The 24,550-nt window shown below is 40.0% G+C and overlaps 3 protein-coding genes across 4 annotated transcripts; all 3 read left to right on the top strand.

Annotated features, from left to right (window-relative positions):
• Positions 1-1,215: 1,215 nt before the first annotated feature.
• rpp14 (ribonuclease P/MRP 14 subunit) lies at positions 1,216-3,846 on the top strand. Its single transcript, XM_069715316.1, has 5 exons — positions 1,216-1,389; positions 1,662-1,746; positions 2,164-2,234; positions 2,391-2,469; positions 3,759-3,846. The coding sequence occupies exons 1-5, from the start codon at positions 1,298-1,300 to the stop codon at positions 3,813-3,815; spliced, it is 384 nt and encodes a 127-aa protein (XP_069571417.1). The 5' UTR covers positions 1,216-1,297; the 3' UTR covers positions 3,816-3,846.
• LOC138630767 (hydroxyacyl-thioester dehydratase type 2, mitochondrial-like) lies at positions 3,847-4,695 on the top strand. The gene has a single exon (XM_069715315.1). It carries the CDS (start codon positions 3,847-3,849, stop codon positions 4,330-4,332), a length of 486 nt encoding a protein of 161 aa, XP_069571416.1. The 3' UTR covers positions 4,333-4,695.
• Positions 4,696-5,614: 919 nt separating this feature from the next.
• pxk (PX domain containing serine/threonine kinase) lies at positions 5,615-23,907 on the top strand. 2 transcript variants are annotated; one of them, XM_069715314.1, is made up of 19 exons: positions 5,615-5,806; positions 8,700-8,750; positions 9,435-9,482; positions 11,345-11,531; positions 12,404-12,481; positions 12,748-12,821; positions 14,069-14,143; positions 14,431-14,535; positions 15,325-15,426; positions 15,727-15,891; positions 16,196-16,313; positions 16,528-16,606; positions 16,747-16,795; positions 16,888-16,965; positions 17,741-17,827; positions 17,987-18,050; positions 18,669-18,728; positions 19,174-19,203; positions 22,586-22,677. In XM_069715314.1, the coding sequence occupies exons 1-18, from the start codon at positions 5,702-5,704 to the stop codon at positions 19,188-19,190; spliced, it is 1,542 nt and encodes a 513-aa protein (XP_069571415.1). In that variant the 5' UTR covers positions 5,615-5,701; the 3' UTR covers positions 19,191-19,203; positions 22,586-22,677. The 2 variants fall into 2 exon arrangements, with proteins under 2 accessions (XP_069571415.1, XP_069571414.1); XM_069715313.1 differs by lacking the exon at positions 19,174-19,203 and having other exon boundaries at positions 22,586-23,907.
• The last annotated feature ends 643 nt before the right edge of the window (positions 23,908-24,550 follow it).

Here is a 24,550-nt window from a genome sequence, read left to right as displayed (position 1 = left end):
CTGACCGCGTAGCAGCTACGAGCTAATTGCAGCTGGAGCCAGGAGCTCCCATTTGACCTCCTTTCAGCTCGTTTCAGGTTGTTTACCGAGAATCTAATGAGATATTTGAAGAAGTCAGCAGATTCAAGCCTTGTTGCCCGTCGTGTCGACGTCTGTGTGCAAAAACAATGGAAGTAAATGTAAAAATTCGTCTTGACAGCAGAGTGTTTCGTTTGTTTTGCTGCTGCGACCTTCATATTTCAACATTCAAGATTCAGGCTCATTATTTATATTGTTTACCTGCAACCATATATTAGTTATTGCCTATCGTCCAGCAACCTGTAAATAAATAGCTTTCTTATTATTTTTAGTCAATTAATTGATTCTTTGTTTTGTTTCTGAAATGCCATAAATAGTAAAAGTTTCTTTTTTTTTTTTTTTTTGGACCAACAATCCTAAAAATCTTTAAAAATATTGAATTTTGACACAAAAAGGTGCAGGTTTAATGTCATTTTAAACATCTTTTTGTTGATTTTTTTTTTCAAATAAAGACGTGAAACCTTCTCTTGTATAATGTGAGCATTTTCTGTTCATTATTATTAAAATAGCAGTAAATGTGAATATTTATAGTTTTTGGACTGTTTGTGTGCGACAAAATAAAACTCCTGAATACCTCACTTTGGACTCTGACACGTTAACACATTGCAGTTTTTGTTTTTCTATTCTTTACAAATAAAAAAAATTAAAATGGCAAACACCTTGTTAACAGAAAATTGTGGAATATGTTTTTGTCAGCATCCATTTCTCTGTGAATAAGCAATCACTTGTTTTTAGTCTATAATATATCATGAAATTCTTCCAAAATTTTTGTAACGACGATAACAAAAAAAAAAAAAAGGTATTTGAACCCAATCTTCTGAATTAAAGGTGTGTATAAACACCCTTAATAAGATTATTATTTGGTCTAACATACAAAACAATGATTAAAGAACAAGAAAAGGCAGCAAATTGTCACACCGCAAAAAAAAAAAAAAAAGAGCAAATAGCACTGAAATTACATCATAAAAACAATATAAACACATAAACTACATACGTGTGCTACTGGATAAAGAAGCTCGGTGTAAAACAAACGGAAATATAAAACTATATTTGAAGATCAGCAATCAGACAAGTCTTTTTTTTAAAATTATTTATTAGAAAAAGATGCACATATAAGGTTGTGTTATTTAATGTCTCTTTTATTTATTTTTTTTAGTCTGCGGTCATCTGATCGACGTGCTGCTCGTCACCCGGAGGTCGACTCGCTGCTGCTGATAGAATGAGACGCGTCAAAAGGAAGGAAGATTCTTCTGCTTACCGCCGAGTCGTGTTGAAGAACGCCGCGCCGTACCACTACCTGAAGGTCTGCCTGTAAGTGGCTGCGCGCACGTGTGTGTGTGTGTGTGTGTGTGTGTGTGTGTGTGTGTGTGTGTTCAGCTAAATTATTATTTTTTTTATTATTGCCTTCATTAAGATTTCATGAAGAGGCAATAAAAACAATTCAGTCACTACAATCTGATCTCAGTGACTGCAGCTCCAAGTCATGTTCTTCTGTGTGTGTGTGTGTGTGTGTGTGTGTGTGTGTGTGTGTGTGTGTGTGTGTGTGTGTGTGTGTGTGTGCGCGGGTGGGTGTGTTTGTTTAGTGAGCTGGAGGATGACTCAACCCGACCGAGTGCAGTCGAACTGAAGCAGTTCATCATCACCGGCCTGAAGACTCTGTACGGAGAGGTGAGTTTATTAATACGACCGTCGTTCCACGGAGGAGCTTCTTCGCGGGTCTGCTGGGATGTCGCATAACTGTAACTCCCGTGTTATATGAAGCCGGGAGCTGAAATGATTGATTGATTGATTGAGGACAGAGAAATAACTATTTTAATAATCGAGTAACCGATGATGTCGCGTTTCAAAACAAAAACCACTGAGCTGTTTTTTTTGGCTTTTATTTTATTTTAATATGGTAATGAAGTGACAAACTTTTGAGTTTTGAACTGCAGGTCAGATGTTCAAATAATTCACACTTTTCTAACATTTTATAAACAAATGTATCGATACATTTAAAAAAAATGATCTGTTCGGATGACCAAAACCCCTGAAGTATATATATATTTTTTTTAATGCATTTGTGTATCCTGTATGCCCTTTGAGGTGGGAGCAGCGTTGACCTTTGACCTGTTGAAGTACGATGACCTGACGGCTCTGCTGCGTGTTTACAGCCGGTGAGCTTCAGTCGCAGCAGCAAGACGGCAAGAAAAGAGTCACTCGTGCATCACTTTGAAACTCTGAACTGTGTGTGTGTGTGTGTGTGTGTGTGTGTGTGTGTGTGTGTGTGTGTGTGTGTGTGTGTGTGTGTGTGTGTGTGTGTGTGTTTGCAGGGGTTTGGTGAAGCTGTGGAGCTCCCTGACTCTGCTGGGCTCCTACCAGAACCAGATCTGCGCCTTCAGAGTGCTGCAGGTCAGCAGACGTCATTCACAAAAAACACTCGCTTTAAGAGAATTTGTCACATTCATCCCACTTTTCTCAGTTTGAATTTTTCTGTGTGATCCGGAGCACAAAAAAACCAAAACATTTGTTTGACTTGGAAAAAAAAAATCGAGACTGGAGTTTAAATAAACTCATTGAAACTAAACCTAATACAAACAATGATGCAAAACCTGATGTCCGAGCTTTCTGCCTATCAGCTGTGAAAACCTGACCGCCCCTCCCGACCACGTACTGTCCGAGCAGCGTATCTCTGCTGCAGATAAGCTGTGAATTTGTTTGTTTTTTTAACACATTCAGTTTCACTTTGACAGCAGAGTCAGCTCACTGCAGAGGTGGAATTAAACGAGTTAACTCTGTGACGACTAAATTTCCCCACTGTGGGATTAATAAAGTCTTAACTAATCTATCTATCTATCTATCTATCTATCTATCTATCTATCTATCTATCTATCTATCTATCTATCTATCTATCTATCTATCTATCTATCTATTATCTATCTATCTATCTATCTATCTATTATCTATCTATCTATCTATCTATCTATCTATCTATCTATCTATCTATCTATCTATCTATCTATCTATCTATCTATCTATTATCTATCTATCTATCTATCTATCTATCTATTATCTATCTATCTATCTATCTATCTATCTATCTATCTATCTATCTATCTATCTATCTATCTATTATCTATCTATCTATCTATCTATCTATCTATCTATCTATCTATCTATCTATCTATCTATCTATCTATCTATCTATCTATCTATCTATCTATCTATCTATCTATCTATCTATCTATCTATCTATTATCTATCTATCTATCTATCTATCTATCTATCTATCTATCTATCTATCTATCTATTATCTATCTATCTATCTATCTATCTATCTATTATCTATCTATCTATCTATCTATCTATCTATCTATCTATCTATCTATCTATCTATCTATTATCTATCTATCTATCTATCTATCTATCTATCTATCTATCTATCTATCTATTATCTATCTATCTATCTATCTATCTATCTATCTATCTATCTATCTATTATCTATCTATCTATCTATCTATCTATCTATCTATCTATCTATCTATCTATTATCTATCTATCTATATCTATTATCTATCTATTATCTATCTATCTATCTATATCTATTATCTATCTATCTATCTATCTATCTATCTATCTATCTATCTATCTATCTATCTATCTATCTATCTATCTATCTATCTATCTATCTATATCTCAGGTGTCTCCGTTCCTGTTGGCGCTGACGGGAAACAGTCGCGACCTGCAGCTCGACTGAAGCGGAGGAGGCGTGTCGTTTTTCTTTCACAATGACTTTCATGTGGAGGCGTGTCCTTAATAAACCTTGGCTCCGCCTCCCCTCCATCGCCGCAGCTCCGCCCCTCGGCCGTCTGCTCCACATCGGCCAGCGCGCCTCGCTCACCAAAGCGTTCTCCGCCCGCGACGTGCAGCTGTTCGCCGAGCTGACGGGCGACAACAACCCGCTCCACCTGGACCCGGCCTACGCCAGCACCACCTCCTTCGAGGCGCCCATCGTGCACGGCGTCCTCATCAACGGCCTGATCTCGGCCGTGCTCGGCACCAAGATGCCCGGCCGCGGCTGCGTCTTCCTGCACCAGGAGATCCGCTTCCCGGGGCCGCTCTACATCGGCGAGGAGGTGGTGGCCGAAGCCGAGGTCCGCAGGGTCAAGATGGCGTTCGCCTACATCGCCGTGACGTGCACCGTCAAGGACAAAGTGGTGATGGAGGGGGAGGTGATGGTGATGATGCCCGAGCAGCAGCAGAAGAGGGAGTGAGAGCAGGAGGCGGAGAAGGGAAAAGGTCAAAGGTCACAGCACCCCTGGGAGCGGACAGATCGGAAGATGTGGCAGTGATTGAAAAAATATCCGCTGCGTCGCGCGCACACACACACACACACACACACACACACACACACACACACACACACACACACAAACGCACACGCACAAACGCACACGCACCGTGAATTTGTTTTTTGTTTGCGACATCTTTCTCTACATAAATAACAGACACAACAAAGATGTCAGTCAGCTGATGACTTATTGTTTCGTGTGTTTAATTTATCGGCTCTGAACTGTTGTTTGTTTAACTTGTAAAATCGTTTGTGTGGAATAAAAAAATGGAAAGTTTTTCTTTTACTTTATCGAATCCATTTATGTTTTGTTGTCGTTTTATGTTCAGGAGTGTTTTTTTTTCAGTCCAGTTCATTTTCATCACGTCGACTTCTGTCATTTATTTTATTTCCTTCCTCACATTCTTTTAAAATAACATTTTTTTTATTGTTAGTAACATGCGTCCTTCAATGCCTCCGATCATCTCGACAGCTGATTTCACCGATGGGTTCCTCTCCTCTCCACTTGAAATGGTGTTCATCAGTAAGTGGAGGTGTAAATCATTTGATTACCCAACAGTTGGTCTCATAACCCCTCATATATGTAACATACGTCATTACACTGAACTACCTGAGGGAATATAGAGCAAAGCATTGGAATAAATGGGTCCTTGTTTTTTAAAATTTTAATATAAGATTTTTTTGCATAATATTTTTGAGTTTTACTTTTTTAAACTTTTGTTTTTGTTTTTTTATTGAACCTAATGTTTGTTCTTGTATTTTGAGGAAGGCCATGGGATGTGGGGGGAAAGCTTCTATTACAAGAAGTAAGCTAGGCCTTACATTAAGAATTTTTTTTAATGTTTTTAATAATTTTGTTTACGTCACAGTTTGATTTAGATTTTGATTTCACCAATTGGTTGTTGAGTTTTCATCGACTACATCTATTTTTCTGATTGATTGATTCTCCTTTTATGTTTTTCTTTAATTTTTTTTTATTTTTTAATTTTTAATTTTAACGCTTCTCCTCCAGACCGGCAGGTGGCGCTGAGCCCCTTTCCTCACGCGGTTTCGCCCAACATCCAATTATAATAACAAAACAGCCCGATGACGTCAGACCGACGCTGCGCTTCCTGGTTACCGTAAATCGAAGCCAACGGCTAAAGTTCGCTTCTCCCGGTATTTGTCGGGCGCTCGTCCTTTTCCCGTCCAGCGGGGCTCCGGGTGGCGTCAGGCAGCGACAGACGGGGGACTCTCGCCGCGTCGGACTTTCTTCTTTTTTTTTTTTTTTTCCGCCGTTAATCCTCCAAGGGATGTCTTTCCTGGAGAAGCCGACCCCCGGCGGGCTGCCGCTGCCGGACGACACCGTGCCCCTGACGGCGGTGATCGAAGCCAGCCAGAACCTGCAGTCCCACACGGTGAGTGTTTACCGGGGGGGGGGGGGACAGTCTGTCGGTTTGACTCTAAAAATAAACAACAACAACCCCGCGGTGTGTCCCCCCTCCCCCCCACAGCGCGTCTTTTAATGCGTATAAAATAAAAGTCGTTTTAAGGGGGAGGGGGGCGTTATAAACCGATCGCTGCGTCACTGGTTCCATTATCGGACACAGCTGTACCCGCTTCTCCACGGCTCCTTCCCCCCGTGAATTGTCACATCACCCACCGTGTTTCTTCTTCTTCTTCTTCTTCTTCTTTTTTTTTTTTTTTTTTTAGCGTGATGCTGCCCATTTATATCATTATATTTGCTGGGTAGTTGTATTGTCGGACGGCTGAGCCATGCTCCGCTGGTGCTGTCACTGATTAAGCAATTTCCTGGAAGCTTTTCCTCACCGAGCAAATATATATATATAAAGAGATTTGCACTGGACTATTGACACCGACTGGCCCAAACTATACCTGTAAATCCCCCCCTGAGCTTTTTGTTATTATTCTGTGAAAGCCGTTTTTAACAGCTGCGGCGAACTCCGCTTAAAAGTTGATTAATTTTAATACTGGAACAAATTCACAGGTTTAAAATCGCAACGTGTTGTTGTTTTGAATTGTTATTGATCTGTTTTAACATTCGGCATACAAAAAAAACAAAAACATTTGATGTTAGGAAATGTTTAGATTTCATTCAAATAAGTGTGTAAACCATCCGGATTAAAAGTGATTTTGGGTTAAATTATAATTTTGAGGGACAGATTCTCTTGTTATTCGTATAAACACCTGCTGAAATGCACAGAAACAATAATTAGACGGATTTTGAATGGACTTTGGTGCAGCATTACAACTCAATGTTTTTTTTTTGTTTTGTTTGTTTTTTTGGGGGGCAAGTTAATGTTCAGCTTGACTTTATACTAAAATATGTTCTTTGAATTCGTGTGCACGGTAAGAAACGACGTTAAAACAACGTGACCGAAAAACGGAACAGGTCACGTTATAGACTAAAAACACAAACCGTATAAAGCTGCTCCCCGTCCGATAATGGGCTCACTGCGGTCGTGTTTGTTGTTGACGACAGCTGCGCTGTGATCAGCTGAGCTAGCGCGTTAGCTTAGCATGCTAAAGTCAGGCATCCATCGTTGGTGTTGTTGCTCTTGTAAAAACAAAATCATCTTCCTCCATAACATCACGAGAGAGACTAAAGACACGTGGATATAACGATTTGATTTATATATCCACATATTCATCGCGTTTCTATTTGATTACGTGACAGTTTTTTTTCTTATATTTTCAGCCTATCATCAAAACAACAGATTTTTTTTTAAATTAAATTTTTTAAAAAAAAAAATTTTTTTTTTATGGCATTTTGGGAAACAGTTATTGCAGAATAAATGATGCTAAATCTGTCTTTCCAGAATTTTCTCAGCACGTAAGCAGCTCCTAAATGAAGGCAGTGCTGCCGGGACGGGCCTGTTAGTCATTTCACCTCTGGTCACCAATTTACCAGCCTCAGACTACAAACAGAGAAAGTCTAACCAACTACACTCTCTTAAAAAAAAACTTAATTCAAAAAGTCAGTCTGATGTTTACACTTTGTAAGAACACGAATGACGCTTGCTCCATTTTGATCTCGATGTTAAAAACAATTTAATGCCATTTTGTTTATTTTAAAGGTATCCAGCTTCTTTTTTTTTTTTTTTTTACTCCTGATTTCTGAGTTAAAATGATCGGATTCCCAAACAAACAACAACAAAAAAAACTACATTTAATGTGGATCAGTCACATCTGGCTGATACCGATCTGCTTATAAAAAGATCAGCGCTGGCGTCGAGGTTAAAGGTCACTTGAGCGCCTCAGAACAAGGAGCAGGTGGATAAAAAAAAGAAACTTGCGTTGGTTTAAATTGATTCATCATATTGAGTTATTTCAGGACTCGATCTGTTTAGTGTTTCTCGAAGCCGCTCAGCTCACATGAACGACCGCATTATTACAGCAGAAAACCTGAGCGTCTGAAAGCAGGTATTATAAACTGTAAAAAGGATTAGATTAAAGGAACATGTCGTGTTTTTAACACCCCGGTTCTCCCCCTCGTAACTGTGTCAACGTGTTTTTTTTAAACTCAGCAGCACTTGTGAGCAGGGTGAGACTGATCTGAGTCATCTGAATCTCTTCTCTGGAAAGGAAACAGAAAGTGAACAAGCCTGAAATATGAGAAGCCTTTTTCACATTTTTTTAATTTTTTATTCAGGTGCAGCCGCCTGTCCTAAAAATAGAGAAAAGTTGTATATTCTAGTCCACTAACTTTGTTTCCTGGTGTGTAATGAACATTAGTTCACTTTAATATTTGATTTAACTCTTTGAGTTCCCATCTGAAACTTAACTCTGATGCTGAGATCATTTAAAGTTTTTTTTTTAAAATTTTTTTTTAATAATAATTAGATGACAATAAAAGGTGGGATTTTTGAGTAAAGTCATAATATTATAAGACAAAATCGTTATTTTTACAAGAAAAATTGTCATTTTTATTTATAAAATCCTTTTGTTTTTCCTCCTTCCTTCCTTACCTCCTTCCTCCTAATCGACACGTAACAAATACGATAACTTAATTCAAATAAAAGGACAACTTTATTCTCAGCTCTGCCTTTATTTTCATAATGTTAGTTTCTTTTTTAATATTACAATTATATTAGAAAGCTGTGACTCTATTTTTGAGACTCTATGACTTTATTTCTCAAAAAGGAATCGAACTGTACAACTAAAAATCTCACATGGTTTTATCTCATTATAGTGTAATTAAATTTTTATTACATTTACAATTATTTTTTTTAAATTTTTTTTAAATGGGAGATTGTGTGTTTTAATGGTCCCGTTGTTTCTGTCTCTCAGGAGTACATCATCCGGGTCCAGAGGGGCGTGGCTACAGACAACAGCTGGCAGGTAAATGCACCAATCACAATCTCCGACATCAGGTAGCGAAAGCAGGTAAGGGAGAAAATCACTGCAAAAGTCTGCTAGGACTAATAATCTGGCAACAATATTTACAGATGAAAATGTTCAGTAAACAAGCCGCAAATCATTTTCGTCGAACAGTCGTACCTCAAACCAGTCAAACCAAAACAGCTTTAAATGTTCTACTGAGGTTCGTGTGTCACTCGGAGGAACTTAGAGGAAGAAAGAGCGATAAAGATCTGTAGAAACTGCTGTTGTAAGACATGTCGGAAGATAAACAACTCTGTACAATATTTCTGTAATTAACATCATTTCTTTCAGTTTGAGAACCCACGAGGCTTCTTTTTTTTTAAACACTGGACATAATGAATATTTTACATTTCTTCTTGATGTAAATATTGATCATATATATTTTTTTATTTCCCATTGGTGTGTGTGTGTCTGTTGTGTGTTTATCTATTTATTTATCTATTTTAAAATTAGAAATTCAAATGTATATAAATAGTGTTATTTTTAAATTATAGATTTAATTATCAACTACATTTCAAATATGACACTGACAGGTGTGTGTGTGTGTGTGTGTGTGTGTGTGTGTGTGTGTGTGTGTGTGTGTGTGTGTGTGTGTGTGTGTGTGTGTGTGTGTGTGTGTGTGTGTGTGTGTGTGTGTTGCAGGTGATTCGGCGCTACAGTGACTTTGACGTCCTGAACAGCAGCCTGATGGTGAGTTTCAGTGACTGTCGCTTGGAGACTTTTAAGCTGACTCGGCAAAAAAAGTGTTTGTAAGCCGCGGCTTCGAGACGTTTCTGCTGACATTCGCAGCCGTCGTTATCTTACAGGTGACAAAAGTAACTGAAGTCTTTGTGCGGTGATATTTTTTTTTCGTGAATACTCCAAGTGATCAACTGTAGAGAATTTTAGACACAAAAAAACTAAATCTTTTTAGGCTTATTAGTCCACATTCACACACACACACACACACACACACACACACACACACACACACACACACACACACACACACACACACACACACACACACACACACACACACACACACACACACACACACACAAACAAACACCAGCTCTGTCTTGCCCAATCTCCTTCCTCTTTTGAGAAAACTCAGTGACCGTTGGTTACGACAGACTCGAGGCTTCGCTGGTCCTGTGAGAAGGCAGCGGATGAATCGGCGCTTCTCAGCTCTTATGTTTTAGAAGTTGTACCAATCTTAATCTTCTACTGGTCTCCTGGTCTATTTATCTATCTTATTTTATTCTACACGTATTTGTAATTTTTTTTTCTTATTGTGTGCACTTTTTTCATTTTCCTAACTGTGTTTCTATGCTGCTGTGACGACTAAATGTCCCCACTGTGGGATTAATAAAGTCTAAGTCTAAGTTAAAAAAAAAAAAATACACATGGAGCCCAGGAAGAGTCGTCGTTGCCACGGTAACGGTAAATAATAAAGCACTTAAGTAGGATATGTTTTTTTTTTTTCTGGGAACCAACAATGACCGTTTTGTTCCAGTCAATCATCGAGCATCTCTGTAGATGTTTGACAAGTAGAAGTCCGGAGGGTTCATCCTCTGGGGACCACGAGGGACCCCGAATGCTACTGACGCTAAAACGGCAACAAAAAAGACTTTGTGAAGTTCTATTTTTCTTCTTTTTAAATGAAGCTCCTGTAAAAAAATAGAATCAGAATTTTCTTTATTGTGAAACTCCAAAGTCAGAGATGTTTTTTTATTTTTTTTTATTGAAAGCGACTCCCGAGGTCGACCAGGCAGGAGTTCATTATGGAAAACTGTGAACATTAAGCTTGTCGGTGACTTTGAACGCTGCAGTAAAAATGTGAGAGCGCAGCCTCAGCCATCTGAAGGCGTTAACCATTGATCAGTCAGGCGTCCTAACTCAGCTGGTATTGAGCAGCGGCCTCTGAACCCGCTCGGCTGGTGGAAGTAATCACTTTAGAGAAGATTAAAAAAAAAAAAAAGTTAGTTTTTGAAACCTGCCGCTCTCTTCGTAGTATAATTTCAGGCTACTTCAAAGCTCCACGCCGGTCCTCAATTAGCAAGATGAATCCATCAACATACTGTTTTAAATCTGCTGTATTCCAGGTTATAAGATAAAGTCGCCATTTAACAATGTCACAGCTGACCGAAGGTGTCAAATTGTCTGTTGCCGCGTGAAAGTTGAGGAAATCTTTTCTAAAAACCTGAGGAACATAAAGAAATGGTGCTAAAATGTTCAAATCAGCAGTTTGACACATTCAGCGTGGTTGTTTGGAGCTGCAGAGGATCTTTAGGATGTACGTCGGATGTCCCGGTCGGTGACTCGTCTTACGGTCGGGTCTCATCATTCCTGGATAACAGGAAGTCAGCGAGGGTGTTTTCTTTTTCTGCTGAGGATTTGCTTGCTCATTTCCTGTTTGAGGGTCTCAATTCTCCCATCAGCAGAACTGTAGGAAACCTGCTGCGACGGTAGATTAAAGGAGAAAACATCAAGTGTTGATTTAAAAAAAGAAAAAAAAAAAAGAAACTGCACATAAAAGTCTGAACCCTTTTCTCGGTTTTTCTCCTCAGGTGTGCAGCATCAGTCTCCCCCTCCCTCCCAAGAAGCTGATCGGAAACATGGACCGGGAGTTCATAGCGGAGAGGCAGAGAGGACTGCAAGCCTTCCTGGACTCCATTACCCAGCATCCTCTCCTCTGCAGTTCCCTGCCTGTCAAGAAGTTCCTGGACCCCAACAACTACTCCGCCAACTACACAGGTTCGCTCGTTTATGTTTTATTTACTGCAAACTTACCCTAAAATTTTACTTTCCATACGTCTTCATAGGACTTCGCTGCAGCAGGTAACTTTGCAGATGCAGATATTAAATAGAAAAGATAGGTTCAGTTTATAAAATGTGATGCACTGTGGCAGATTAAAGCACCAGCAGCATTTAAAGGTACTAGCAGGGATATATTGAATTGGTTTTAGTTTGTTTTATAGACCCATGAATACTTTTTTTTTTTTTTTTTAAAGCTAAACATCCCCTCCAGACTCTATTTTCACAAATGATTTGTGTCTGATATGGTTTTTCCATAAAATTAAACAACAATCAATTATCTTGTAAAAATCCTTAAAATGTATCGCCGCCTTCTGACTCATTAAAAATGTCAGAATCTAAAGTTATGCAAATATATTTCATTTCTGAAGTTGAACTTCGATGTCTCATGCTTCGTTCTGTGAAGTGCATTCTTCTGCGTTTAAACTGGTTTCAAAGTTTCCACGTCATACTCGTGTGAATTGAATATTGTGCCCGTCTTTATTTATGATGTCACAAATCCTGCTCGTAGCCCCGCCCCCTTAAAAATCTGATTTTCGATGAGCAAACGGCAACTTTCCACCCTGCAGCGGGTGAAAGTTGAAAACGGCCTTCTAGTTTTGAACGCATCGCATTTCTCATTCTGAACAGGAAAGCTCAAAATTTCAACCGGAACAAAAAAAAAAAAGGACGCCATATTTTCGAGCAGATGGCGACTCGTAAACAACAACAACAACAAAAACAACAACAGGAAACATCAGCTTCAAACCTGCGTGATCTGTGCGGGCGAGGTTATTTAAATTGCCTTCTGTCTCTCGGTCTGTGTGTCTCAGAGATCGCCCTGCAGCAGGTCTCCATGTTCTTCAGGTCGGACCCGAAGTGGGAGGTCCTGGAGCCCCTCAGAGACATCGGTGAGACTCACCCGAGTTCATAACATGAAATAAATAAACCCTGACCTTTTTTTTTTAGACTTTAGATCTATTTAAGCAGCATGTTTACTGCTTATGAATTCAACGTTTTTATTCGTAACAGGAAAGAATCTCTTTACCCGTTTTGTCCGACGCAGCTTTGAGACGACGCACTTCCCTTTATTTCGATAACTGTGAAATGATCTCGCGTTCGGTTCTAATTGGCCGAGTTTCAGAAAACGTGAGGCGCCGTTTGTTTGTTTTTTCAGGCTGGAGGATCAGGAAGAAATATTTTCTAATCAAAAACAAAGAGCAACCCAAAGAGAGATATCTGCTGAGCTGGGTGAGTAAAAACAACAGACTGTGTGGGTCTGCTCATTGGCTTTTAAACAAGTTTTCAAAATACACGTTTTTAGATGTTAAATAAAAAGAATTTAGAAAAAAAAAAAGAAGAATATCTGCAAGGAGCCGCATAAAGTAAAATAATTAATATGGTCGAGTTCCAGAAATTTAGGACACGTGTGAAACATTAAAATTTATAAATATTAAAGTAAATAACATGACTTTTGTTAAGATTGAATACCAAGTTTACGAGTTGTAAAATCAAAACTGCCTGAAGTTACTTTCCTCACATCCAAAGTGACAAATGAAATTCTAGTTAACGTGACTTCAAATGCGTTAAAAAAAAGAAACACTTCAAATATAATCTGCAACAGATTTCATCACCTGTTACGGCAGCTCATAAAAGAGCACATAGAAAAGTAAAAAAAAAAAAACAGCCCAGATAGTTTAACCGTTTAGTAGTTGCAGATCAAATTTTCTAAACATTTTGAGTTTTACGCAGTAAATTCTAAATCTTTTTTTTATTATTATTATTATTATAAAGAGCAATTCAGCGACAAGTAAAGTTTTCTTCTTTTACATCCTTTTATTTTCAGTAGTTTTGAGGGACATCTGAAGAACAGATTCCATTTAGATTCAGTCAAATGTGATTAACTGATGTGAATTTATCGCATATAAATAACTCGGATGAGTATTTCACTCAGCGATCAGCTGACTGAAGAGACTTTTGAGTGTTTTTTTTTTTAGGTGTTTGTTGATTATTTTAATGCCTTGAAATGTTTTGCCGTGTATCCGTCGCTCAGCCGCTGTTGTCTTTTATCACCACTGATCCGATCTGATCTCTTTGTTCCTTTTGGATATAATCGAATAAAACCTGAAATAACTCGACAGATAAGGTTCACGGCAAATTTTTTTAAAGAGAGGACCCACTTTAAAAAATTTGCCGTGAATCTTATCTGTCGAGTTATTTCAGGTTTTATTCGATAAACCGAATTGAGGATTAATTTATTATCTCTGAAGGATATTTCTGAAAGTACTTGACTGAAATCACATGCGTGCAAACTCGTGTGTTGTTGTTTTTTTTTCCTGAGCCGGATACAGTCTGAAGGAAAAGAAAACATTTAGGTCAAACATCTGACTGTGTGTGTGTGTGTGTGTGTGTGTGTGTGTGTGTGTGTGTGTGTGTGTGTGTGTGTGTGTGTGTGTGTGTGTGTGTGTGTGTGTGTGTGTGTGTGTGTGTGTGTGTAGGTGGACCTGGGTCCTGATAAGTTCCTGTCAGACAAAGACCTGCAGTCAGCCATGAAGCTGCTAACAAGCCTTTCTGTACGTACACACACACACACACACACACACACACACACACACACACACACACACACACACACACACACACACACACACAAAACAAAATATCGGTTTTAGTCATTTGTGGGCTGTAAAAACTCAGCCAGGTGGTGAGAAAATCACTAAATTCTCAGATTTTTCTGTTTTTCCAGACAATATCTGCATTTAAACCATGTTAATTTTATGGTTACCGCTAAAGCGTCACTTAATTTGACTTTATATGACATGATTCCAATTCCAGTAACTGAACTCGTCTTCGCCCACAGACTCCGTTTCTCTATCCGCTGTTGTTCTCCAGCACCAGCGAGTCTTCAACTCTGCTCATCCGGCCGTTCAGTGAGCAAGGCTCTCTGAGAGACCACATCTGTAAGGTACACTGTGTGTGTGTGTGTGTGTGTGTGTGTGTGTGTGTGTGTGTGTGTGTGTGTGCGTGAGCGTGAGAACGTGAGAACATCGGATGGTCGAGCAGGATGTGGAGCTCGTTTCGTTTTAGATTTTTGGATTCTCTTACAAACTTTAAATGTGGTGAACTGAAGCTTTTCAGTTGGTTTCACTTTAAATAAAAAAAATAAAAATAAAGCATCACTTTCGGGGAGGTCTTAAGATTCTTAAGAAAGGTCTTCATGCTTCATGTGTGCTACACAACAACTAGCGTAAGTACAACAACTAACTACACACTTTCAAGACATATTAAAGACTTTATTTTTTTCTGAAAATTTGGTTTTAAAAAAAGTCTTCTATTTAATGACCAGACAGTTACGTGTTCACAAAATGCAATATCTATATATGTTTAGTTTTTTTATGTACAGTGTCACAGAATATTTTATTACAGGTTGTTTGTAGTCTCGATGTTGTTGAACCACTGAGAGTTTTCAAAACCTGGTTTTAGTGAGTTTTAGTCCCGCAGGAGTTCCCGAAGGCTTTTTTAACGTTAGGAAACAAATTCATAGAGTAAAATAATAACGATATTCACAGAGAGAAATACTCAAACACTCTTTTAAAAACCTGCAAAACCTGGCCGAGAAGAGACGGGAAACGGAACAGAAAATGCACGATGACAACACTAAAACAGAGTGGAGACAGTTTTTATAAAACGTCATTACTTTATTTGTTAGAAAGTATTTCATATAAGCCCCGCCCCCTCCTCTTCCTCTGTCCAGGTGAAGCCCAGAGAGAGTTACCTGAAGAAGTACTGCAACCCGAAGAAGAGTCAAGGCCTCGAGCTGCCGCACATCAAACTGTACGGCCGTCAGATCCTGGAGGTACAAACACACACAGAAAACAACCACACACACATAGAAAACAACATACACACAGAAAAACACACACAGAAAACATCACACACACACATAGAAAACAACACACACACAAAAAACAACACACACACAGAAAACAACACACACAAAAACAACCACACGCACACAAAAAACAACATACACACAGAAAAACACACACACAGATTGCTGAAGTGTGTGTGTGTGTGTGTGTGTGTGTGTGTGTGTGTGTGTGTGTGTGTGTGTGTGTGTGTGTGTGTGTGTGTGTGTGTGTGTGTGTGTGTTCAGGGCTTAAAGCTCCTCCACGACGGCGGCATGTTTTACGGCCACCTGCACACGTCCAACGTCATCGTGGACGACGGCGGCGTGTGTCGACTGATGGACGTGGAGAACGGCATGCTGGGAGTTCCCTCGGCGCTGCGGCCGGCCTTCACGCAGCTCAGGAAGATCAACGTACGTGCTACTCCCAAACTGGGATTTATTTTAGATGAGCCTGGATATGAATTAGCTCCCGGATAAAAATCTGTTGATCTTAAACAATTAAACTACCAAAAAAAAACAAAAAAAACCTGAAATGATTTATTAAACGCTGAGAGGGGAAATAAATAATAAAGTAATTCAGTCGGGAAAATTATATCTGTGAAAATGTTCTCTGATTCTTCATGTAGCAAGTTATTCACAAATATAAATAACTGTTTTTTGATGGTTTATTAGACAAAATGTGTGTGTGTGTGTGTGTGTGTGTTTTTATCTGTAGACCACAGAGAGCATCGACGTCTTCTGCTTCGGTCATTTACTGTACGAGATGACGTACGGCCGACCGCCGGACAGCGTCCCCGTCGATCAGTACCCCGGCGTCCCCTACACAGCTGTGGGTCCGTATATACACACAAACACACAAACACACACTAAATCAGCGCACCGGAAATGACACTGCACAGACAATTTGTAGATTATTTCGGGTCTGCATGTCACGGAAACTTGATGGTGTGTGTGTGTGTGTGTGTGTGTGTGTGTGTGTGTGTGTGTGTGTGTGTGTGTGTGTGTGTGTGTGTGTGTGTGTGTGTGTGTGTGTGTGTGTGTGTTCAGTGTCAGTGCTGCAGTCCATTCTGTCCACAGAGGCCTGTAAGAGCGGGATGCCGACGGTGTCGCAGCTCATGCAGACGCCGTGAGTTCACCTGTTTTTTCTTTTCAATGAAACGCACAAAAGATCAAATTGTGCTCGCCATATTTTTTGGAAGTAAATTCAGTGCGACGTGATATTCATTTTTTTGTTGAAGAGTTTTGTGGTTGTTGTTTTTTTAACAGGCTCTTCAGCGACATCCTGCTCCAACACTCAGAAAAACTCCAGATCAAGGTAAGAGGTTCAGTTTTGACGTTCGTTCTTACAGGGTTTTTTTTTCGACAGCAAAGAGGAAGACAAAATCCGTGGACTTTCCCCTCCTGCAGGTTCCCAGCAGGCTAAAGGAGGCGCTGAAGGCGGCGAAGGAGAGTCTGGAGAAGAGGCTGCAGGAGGAGCAGAGACTGGTGGGTCAATGTTCTCATCCGCTGCCCCTCAATAATGTTTTATTAACAAATGTCGGTACCCGAAGATGGATCCATTAAGCGAAGCGTTGCGCAACAATTATTTATAAAAAATACTGCCGGATCACAGCAGCGAGCAGAATCGTTGCCCCTTTTTCTTGGTATGAAGATTTTTCTCTTTGCAAACCTGCACATGTTAAAAAGTTGTCTTCTAATAATCGTATTTAAAATCTTTTAATTATTTAAGTTTCCATATTCCCTCTAATCTGAGATAATAAAATAATGATTCATGCTGCAGGGAAGAATTTCCAGAGTTTGGAAAAAAAAAAACCCTGTTATGTTGCAACTACAACTCAGTGCCTCTTTTTTTTTTTCGTCCCGCCACGCTGTCGAGACACAAAAAGGGGAAGTTTTGTACTAAATAGACTGAAAGTTAAGAAAATTCAGAATCTGAGGACTTTTCTCTTCAATGACTTTCAATGGAAGCAGATCTGAAAGCAAATCTCTTAAAATAAATAAATAAATAAAAAAAGACAGCATGAGCAGAAGCTCATTTCTTCTACTTAATTAAACAGGAAGTGAAATCCAGTTGTGTTTTCCACTTCCAGACTTTCAGGGCCCTTAAAAGAAATGTTGCTGTTTTTTGGATTAACATCACATTTGTGTGAGAATATTCACCTTCATAACTTTTATATCATCTGACACTCGTCACACACATGTTGCATCGCTTTTATTTTGAAAGGTTTGCCTAATGTTGCGTGTTAACATGTGACTGCAGCTCCACCAGCACCGGAGGCTGACCCGAGCCCAGTCCCACCACGGCTCGGAGGAGGAGAGGAAGAGGAGGAAGAATCTGGCGAGGAAGGTCAGCAGACGCACATTTAAAAAAAAAAATTTAAAAGTCATTTTACCATCAGTTTAGAAATTAAAATACTTCGTTTGAGGTCGGTGGAATAAAAATCGGGTGTTTTAAGTTTCGACAGACCTCAACAAAAGTTTTTTTAATTTATTTATTTATTTGCAGAAGTCCAGACAGTCGACTTATGAAAACGAAGAAGACGTGTCCATCAGAAACAACAATAACTCTGGTAGGTCACTTCTGTTGTTACCGTGGATGTAAAGTGTGAAGGTCTCTACGGGAAAAAGGCAACTGAGGCGGGAAACTAATACTCAACGTCGTCAGTGAGCCGGCTAATTCATTTACAAGTTGGAGATAATATGCTGTTTTGGTTCGCTGAATAGTTGCATTTTATTTATTTATTTGGTTAGTCTGAGAATATTTACCACGAAGCAAAAAACAGGTGTAATGATTCATGTTAATTACTGAAGTAGCTCGTTTTTACGTTGTTTTTCGGCGTGTTCGGTGGAGACAATGAGTCGCTGACTCGGACGTCTGGTAGCCAACTAAAAAGTTTTTGTTTTAAAGCAAATGTTTGCTAGTTTGCTGGTTTTTTTTTTTTTTTTTTCTTCTTCTTCTTCGCTGTCTTTGTTGGTGCGTTTCTACATTTCTTGGCACTTTACTGCCACCACCTGTCCATCAGCGGAAGCACAGGGACTCAGATTTACGTATATGTGGCTTACTGTGATTACATATTCATATCAAGACCGTCCGTATCTTATCAGGAACCAAAAGTAAGATCTCATCTCTTCGCGCGACAATATTTATCGATGGTGATTAATACGTCCCGTCGTTTGTCCGTCTTCAGGTTCTGGAGCCAGTTCCCCTCCCACGTGCCCCTCCTCCCCCACCCCACCGTCCACCACAGGTATGTCTGTCTGTTGAACTCTCGGTCCATCTTGTCTTTTTCTCCCATTTATCTCTTTTTTTTTTTTTTTTTTCTGTCTTCCTCTGGAAAAGTGTCTAACAGACCGTTTTAGCGCCCCCCGGTGGTGAGAAGCCATTCGGGGACATTTCAGCACTTCTGCTCGGATCAATAACAGGATCTTCGTCGTTAACCCAGAATTTCTGGGAAACACGGATGTTTTTTTTTTTTATATATATATATATATAATTTTTTTTTTTTTTTTAAAAAGTATTTTACCGTATTGGTGAGAAATACCTTCCACAGACTAAATGTGACATCGGTTTCCTCTCTTCTCCCGTCCTCCTCTGTCGTCACGGTGATACTGTGTAAATGCTGATTGGATAACCGTCATCTCTCTCTCCTCTTCCTCTTCCTCCTCTTCTTCCTGTTGCCGTCTCCACCGTAGAGCATGCTCCATTCTGACCGTGTCGTTGGGGTAAAGTAAAAGATTTCATAATGTTGATGATGGTGATGATAAAGAGTCCCTGGTGGTTTTTTTAAAAGAAAAAGCTGCCGTACACCTTCGGCTTACCGGCAAAGCTCCCGACCTGCCTCGCGTCTATAAACGTATGCGAAGAAAACTTTAAGCAAGCGTGCACAGGTTGTTAATGTACTCGGTCGTTATCTGCCAGCTGAAACCTGGAAGTTTGTCTTTTGAAACGGTGATTTTCAGACGTGGAAGAATCCATTTTTAGCTTCTGTAAGTTGGTTAAACTGTCACACAAAACATAGGGGGGAAAAAAACAACACTAAAATATAGTATTTTTAATCAAAACGTTGTCAGAAAAACTTCAAACTGCTGCTGTAGGTGGTAGAAACACATCAAGTAAATATAATCTAGTGATCATGGAAGTCTCAAATATACGGAGCTCCTTAAGTTTTTTTTGTTTTTTTTCCGGGCTACTTTTGCGATGTTATTACCAGACCCATGAATTCACGCCATCGGCCACGTGTCTGGTCACACCGCTTTCAGGACCGTTTGTAGTCGTTGGTTGGTTGTTGTTTTTTTTTCTAAACTATCGGAGCCGCCTTTTAATCGATCGGTACTCTCCACCGTATGACGTACGTCGGGCGCCAAAACTACAACAATGGCCTCCATACGACGTCAGTACACTCAACCAGCCCTACCCGTCGCCGATTGGTCGGCACGAACTGTCAATCAAAACAGGGTTTCCAGACTAAAATCACAGAGAATTTACAACGTTCAGCCTCACGTTTTAAAAACTGAGATTTTTTTTTTTATGAACTTTATTAAACAAATTTACATCAAGTTAACAACATCTCGAGTGCTTAATTTGTCAAAATACGCCATTTCAGGATAATAATATTAAAAAGAAGAAATACACGCTTAAAGCGTTTTATACTCTTCCAGCATTTTATTTGTAGTTTTGACATCCGTAACTTTAAGTTAGATACGTTTTTCTGTCAAGGTTTCCTTTAAAAAATAAAATAAAATATATCGAAATCATTCAACTCTCAATCTTAAAAGATCCCAGTATGTAAATAATTCAGTCTTAATCTCCAACACTGCATCGTTTTAGACGAGGCCGCGGGAGCCGCAGGTCAACGTGATCTCCTTCCTCTCGGCTCTCATCGGGCGAGTCGTGCTCTCGAGGACACGGCGATGAGATCCGAAGTGAAGAACGCGCTTCGACAAATCGCCGCTTGCCTGCAAACCGGGTGTACGCCGCATCTTTTACAGAAAACCTCACAATCTGCAATGACGTCCAAACGTCACCGACAGCCCGACTCCTCTCTTGGTTTCAACCCGCCCGTCTTTCATTGGAGATTGTGATCCGTCATTTCTGTTCCAGCACGTCTCGTCTTGTTTTGTGTGTTTGTTTGTTTTTTGTCAGTTGGTGTTTATTTGTTTGGGAAGACGTGTCAGATTATTTTATTTTTTTTTGTGAACGTCCTGTTTTGGTCAAAATTTGTGTATTATTTCAATCGTATCCTTTCTGTTCGCTGTGAAATGTCGATTTCTTTTGCGGCCGTTGTTTTTTTCCTTTCAGCCTCGCAGAGCTGCTCCGCAGTCGACCAAACGCTTCAATTGCGAAGGATTTTTCATTTATTTATTGTTTCGTCTAATATTCAGATACTTTATTTGTCCGCAGACTAAACGAAGTCGTCTGAATATTGCATGAAAAATCCCCGAAAGGTCGCTGTGGCTGCGGAAAACGTAATGAAAGTCGGTTTGTTCCTCGGCCGTCTTGGAGAAAATCTGTCCGTCACCGCTGCAGGCAGTTATTAAATGATTAAAATACAGCTTCTCGTGTTTTCTAATGTGTTCAGGAACAAAACGGGTAATTTTCTGCTGCAGATACCGTCTTCCAAAAATTATATAAAAAACAACAACTGTCCTGCAGTGACGAGTTTCTCCAGGTTGGGACGACATCCGTCAGAGTGATGGATGTCCTTTTCATTACGTTGTAGATAATTCCCTGTGCAGTCACAAAGCAGGCTTCAGTTGCAGCTGTTTTAAAGCCTCTGCGCCCCCCCCCCCCCCCCACACACACACACACACCCTCGCCCCCCCCCCCCCCACGCTACTCAGCGTTTTGCTTCTTTGCCTGTCATCCCTGAGTTTTATGTAGTTGTTTTTTTTTTGGGGGGTGGGGGCAGTGGGATTGTGAAAATGTCACGGCAGCGATAGATGCGGCAGGTTCATCTTCAATCCTCCGTCAGTTCGCTCCGTTAGAATCACACGGAGGCCGTCGTCGACCCAGCGAAGGACAGAAAGTCAACTACAAGTCCCAGAGTGCATTGCTTCGTCCGATCGGGAGAGCCGCGAAGCTCCAGAACTCTCCGTTTCGTATCAGTCACCATAGAAACGGCCACCGGAGGCTCATGGGTATTGTAGCGTTCAGGTAAACTGAAGGTTGCGTTGAACTGACGGTGGATTGAGTTCGAGCCTGATCTACAGGCGCTGCTTTCACAAAGATATCCACTGGTTTTGTTGGAAAAATCCACAGAACACACAGCAAATTTGTTTTTTTTTTTTTTTTCCATAAAACTAGCGACGCTCCATTTGTTGTAATTTACCCTTCAGAAAGGGTTTATTGGCTGTAACTAATAATCTATAAAGGTTAATAAATCATTTACTAGACATGAATCTGTCAAAATTATAACACAGATGTTGATAGACGTATTTGTAGATTCAGAGTGACTCAGCATCACAAACAAACACTGATGTTTCCTGGAAGAAATTACTGTAAAAAAGTTGCCCGATAATCAAGTTTTTAAAATTTTCTCTATAAAAGTCGAAGCTGCTGACAGTGAATCTGGCATTTCTTTTAATTAACCCAAAATGTTAACTAATACAGGTTAATATGCGGGTTGCCGGAAATGTCTTTGCGGAATAATTTGACAACTTAGAAAAATGTATAACTGCAGAATTAGAAATTCTCTGAAACAGCTTCTTATTGATCCACAAAGCGTAACTAAATGATCCAATAATCGGCAATGAAATAAATGAATAAAAAGGTGCCTCATTTCAAAGTGGTGACAAACTATTTTCTACCGATGTAATAATCTCTATTAAAACGATATTGATTTGATGATGAAGTCGTATAATCGAGAGAAAAGACGCCATCTTTACTCTTCATCCTGCGGATTGCTGTGATGTTTAAGAGCCTCGATTTTTGTTCGTTACAGTCGAAGTTCGCCATCTTGACTCTGATCAAAGCAGTTGGAGACTAAAAACCAATTATTTTTTTTTGTATTTATCTTTGTGCAAACAGCTCCTGAAGAAACTGAACGGAGTCGCTTGATGTTCTTCTCTCACACTTCCTCCTTTTATTCCTCTCTTCTGTATCCAGGACCACACGCAGCTCCTCCTCCTCCTCCTCCTCCTCCTCCTCCTCCTCCTACGCTGGACTCCTCCTGCCGCCCTCCTCCTCCTCCTCCTCTGCCCTCCTCTGACGGAGCGGGAGGAGGAGGAGGAGGAGGTCGCTCCGCCCTGCTGAGCTCCATCCAGACCTTCAGTAAAGGCAAACTGAAGAAGGCCGATGCGGTCAAACGCAGCCGACCCGTCACCTGACCCCGCCCACCGACGCAACCCCATCCGCCGAAACCGTCGCTACGGCAACATGACCGACCCGCCAGTTCTGCACTGTGGTCCCTTTACCTCCCCGAGATGTGAAAAGCAAATCACTAACAAAACAAACAAACAAAACCTACATTTTAGTTGTTATCGCCGTTTTCTGCTTTTTTTTTTTTTTAGTTTCTGCTTTTAAAATGTTTTTAATCCGTTGCTGTGGTTGGAGAGACGAGAAGACGGGCGGGGGGAGGGGGATGGCCGCCCTCAGTCTGTCATTTCAAACATTTTTAGACAATCTTAAGCGTCTGAAGGTTTGTCTTCTCTGGTCTCGCTTCGTCTCTGAGAAACAGCCAGCGGGATCCAGACAGGAAGCTGGGATATTTGAACTTGAGCTTTATTTCTTTCGGTGGATCCGCTGCTTCATTTCTGTTTTGTTTTTTTCAAGCTCTTAAAAAGTCGCAGTTGAAACATGAGGAATATTAAACTCTGGAGCCACCGTGGACTCTTTAACCCCGCTGGATGTTGAAGTTCCTGGACCGGATCCCGGAGCGGCAGACAAACCGGTCAAAACTTCAGCTTTCCCTTTTTTTTTTTTTGCTTTTTTTTTTTTTGAAAGCATCTCTGATCTTTTGACGTGGGACAGTTTCAACACAGCCGCAATACAAAGACAAAACAAAAAAAACACCATTTGTCTGAAATTAAATGGCGAAGTCATCATGGTCTCAAAATGAATGAAAAAACAAAAATCGACCGTTGCAGCATGTTTTAATAGAAATCAAGTTATTTTTGCAATTTTCAGGAAAGACGTGTCTTGAAACAAAAAGAAAAGCAGGAGGCTGTAAGAAGCAGAAAGTTGGGGGAAAAAAACCTGCAGATTAATTTAGTAGTTTAAAGAAAATCAACTCAAATTACAGACAGAAATAAGTTTAAGAATTCTTCTCTATCGCATTTTATCTCATGAAAAAAAACAACAGAAATATCAGTCCAGACTTTCACCGTTTCCTGTTCTGCTTCTGCAAGCACGGAGCGATCTGATTGGTCGAGATTCATCCCGAACATCTTACCGGCTTTGTTTCAGACCGAAACACGTGCGAGCGACGAGTTTTTTGCACGAGCGGCAAAAAGCGAAGAGCAGCACACGATTCCTCAGAGCAGCTAAATACGCAGCTACGACGAATTCGTTTTTACGTCCGCCTGTTCGTTTGCACACTTTCTCTTTGCACGTTAAAAAAAAAAAAAGTGGGCGTGTCCTTTAAAAACAAAAACAATGGAGAAAGACTTTTAACTCGACTTGTCTTAATTGCCTCATTTTGCTGCAACCCGCTTCTTCTGCAAAGGTTTTTTATCACCAGAATGAAACCTGTATTTTTTTTTCCACCAGATCTCCAAATGTTTAAAAATGCATCGTTTTTTTTTTTTTTTTTTTTTTTTTTTTTTCGCTTCTTATAACTTCGATAGAAAAAAAAAAACGTTTACATCAAATTCAAAATCCTTGTCAGTCGGGTTTCCCTCCATCCAGGCAGCCGGCAGCTTCAGGACTCGATAGTCGTGCGGTGGATTAAAAGTGTTGAAAATGAATACTTTGAGAGCGTTGAGAAAAAAAAAATTCTTTGACTGTGTGAAAATGGGATGTGGACTCAGAGCCTATAAATAATCTGGTATTTATCATCATTTAGGGTAAAAAAAAAAAAAAAAATTCAATAAATAAAAATAGAAGCTGCTTACGTAAGAAAAGTACATAGAA

Source organism: Brachyistius frenatus, unplaced genomic scaffold (assembly GCF_029030835.1).
Source record: "Brachyistius frenatus isolate BFR_SWC_R1_liver_20210118 unplaced genomic scaffold, ASM2903083v1 Contig_141, whole genome shotgun sequence".
Lineage (NCBI taxonomy): Eukaryota > Metazoa > Chordata > Actinopteri > Embiotocidae > Brachyistius > Brachyistius frenatus.
Note: the sequence above shows the minus strand (reverse complement) of the source record. Positions and strands in the feature narration are given on the sequence as shown.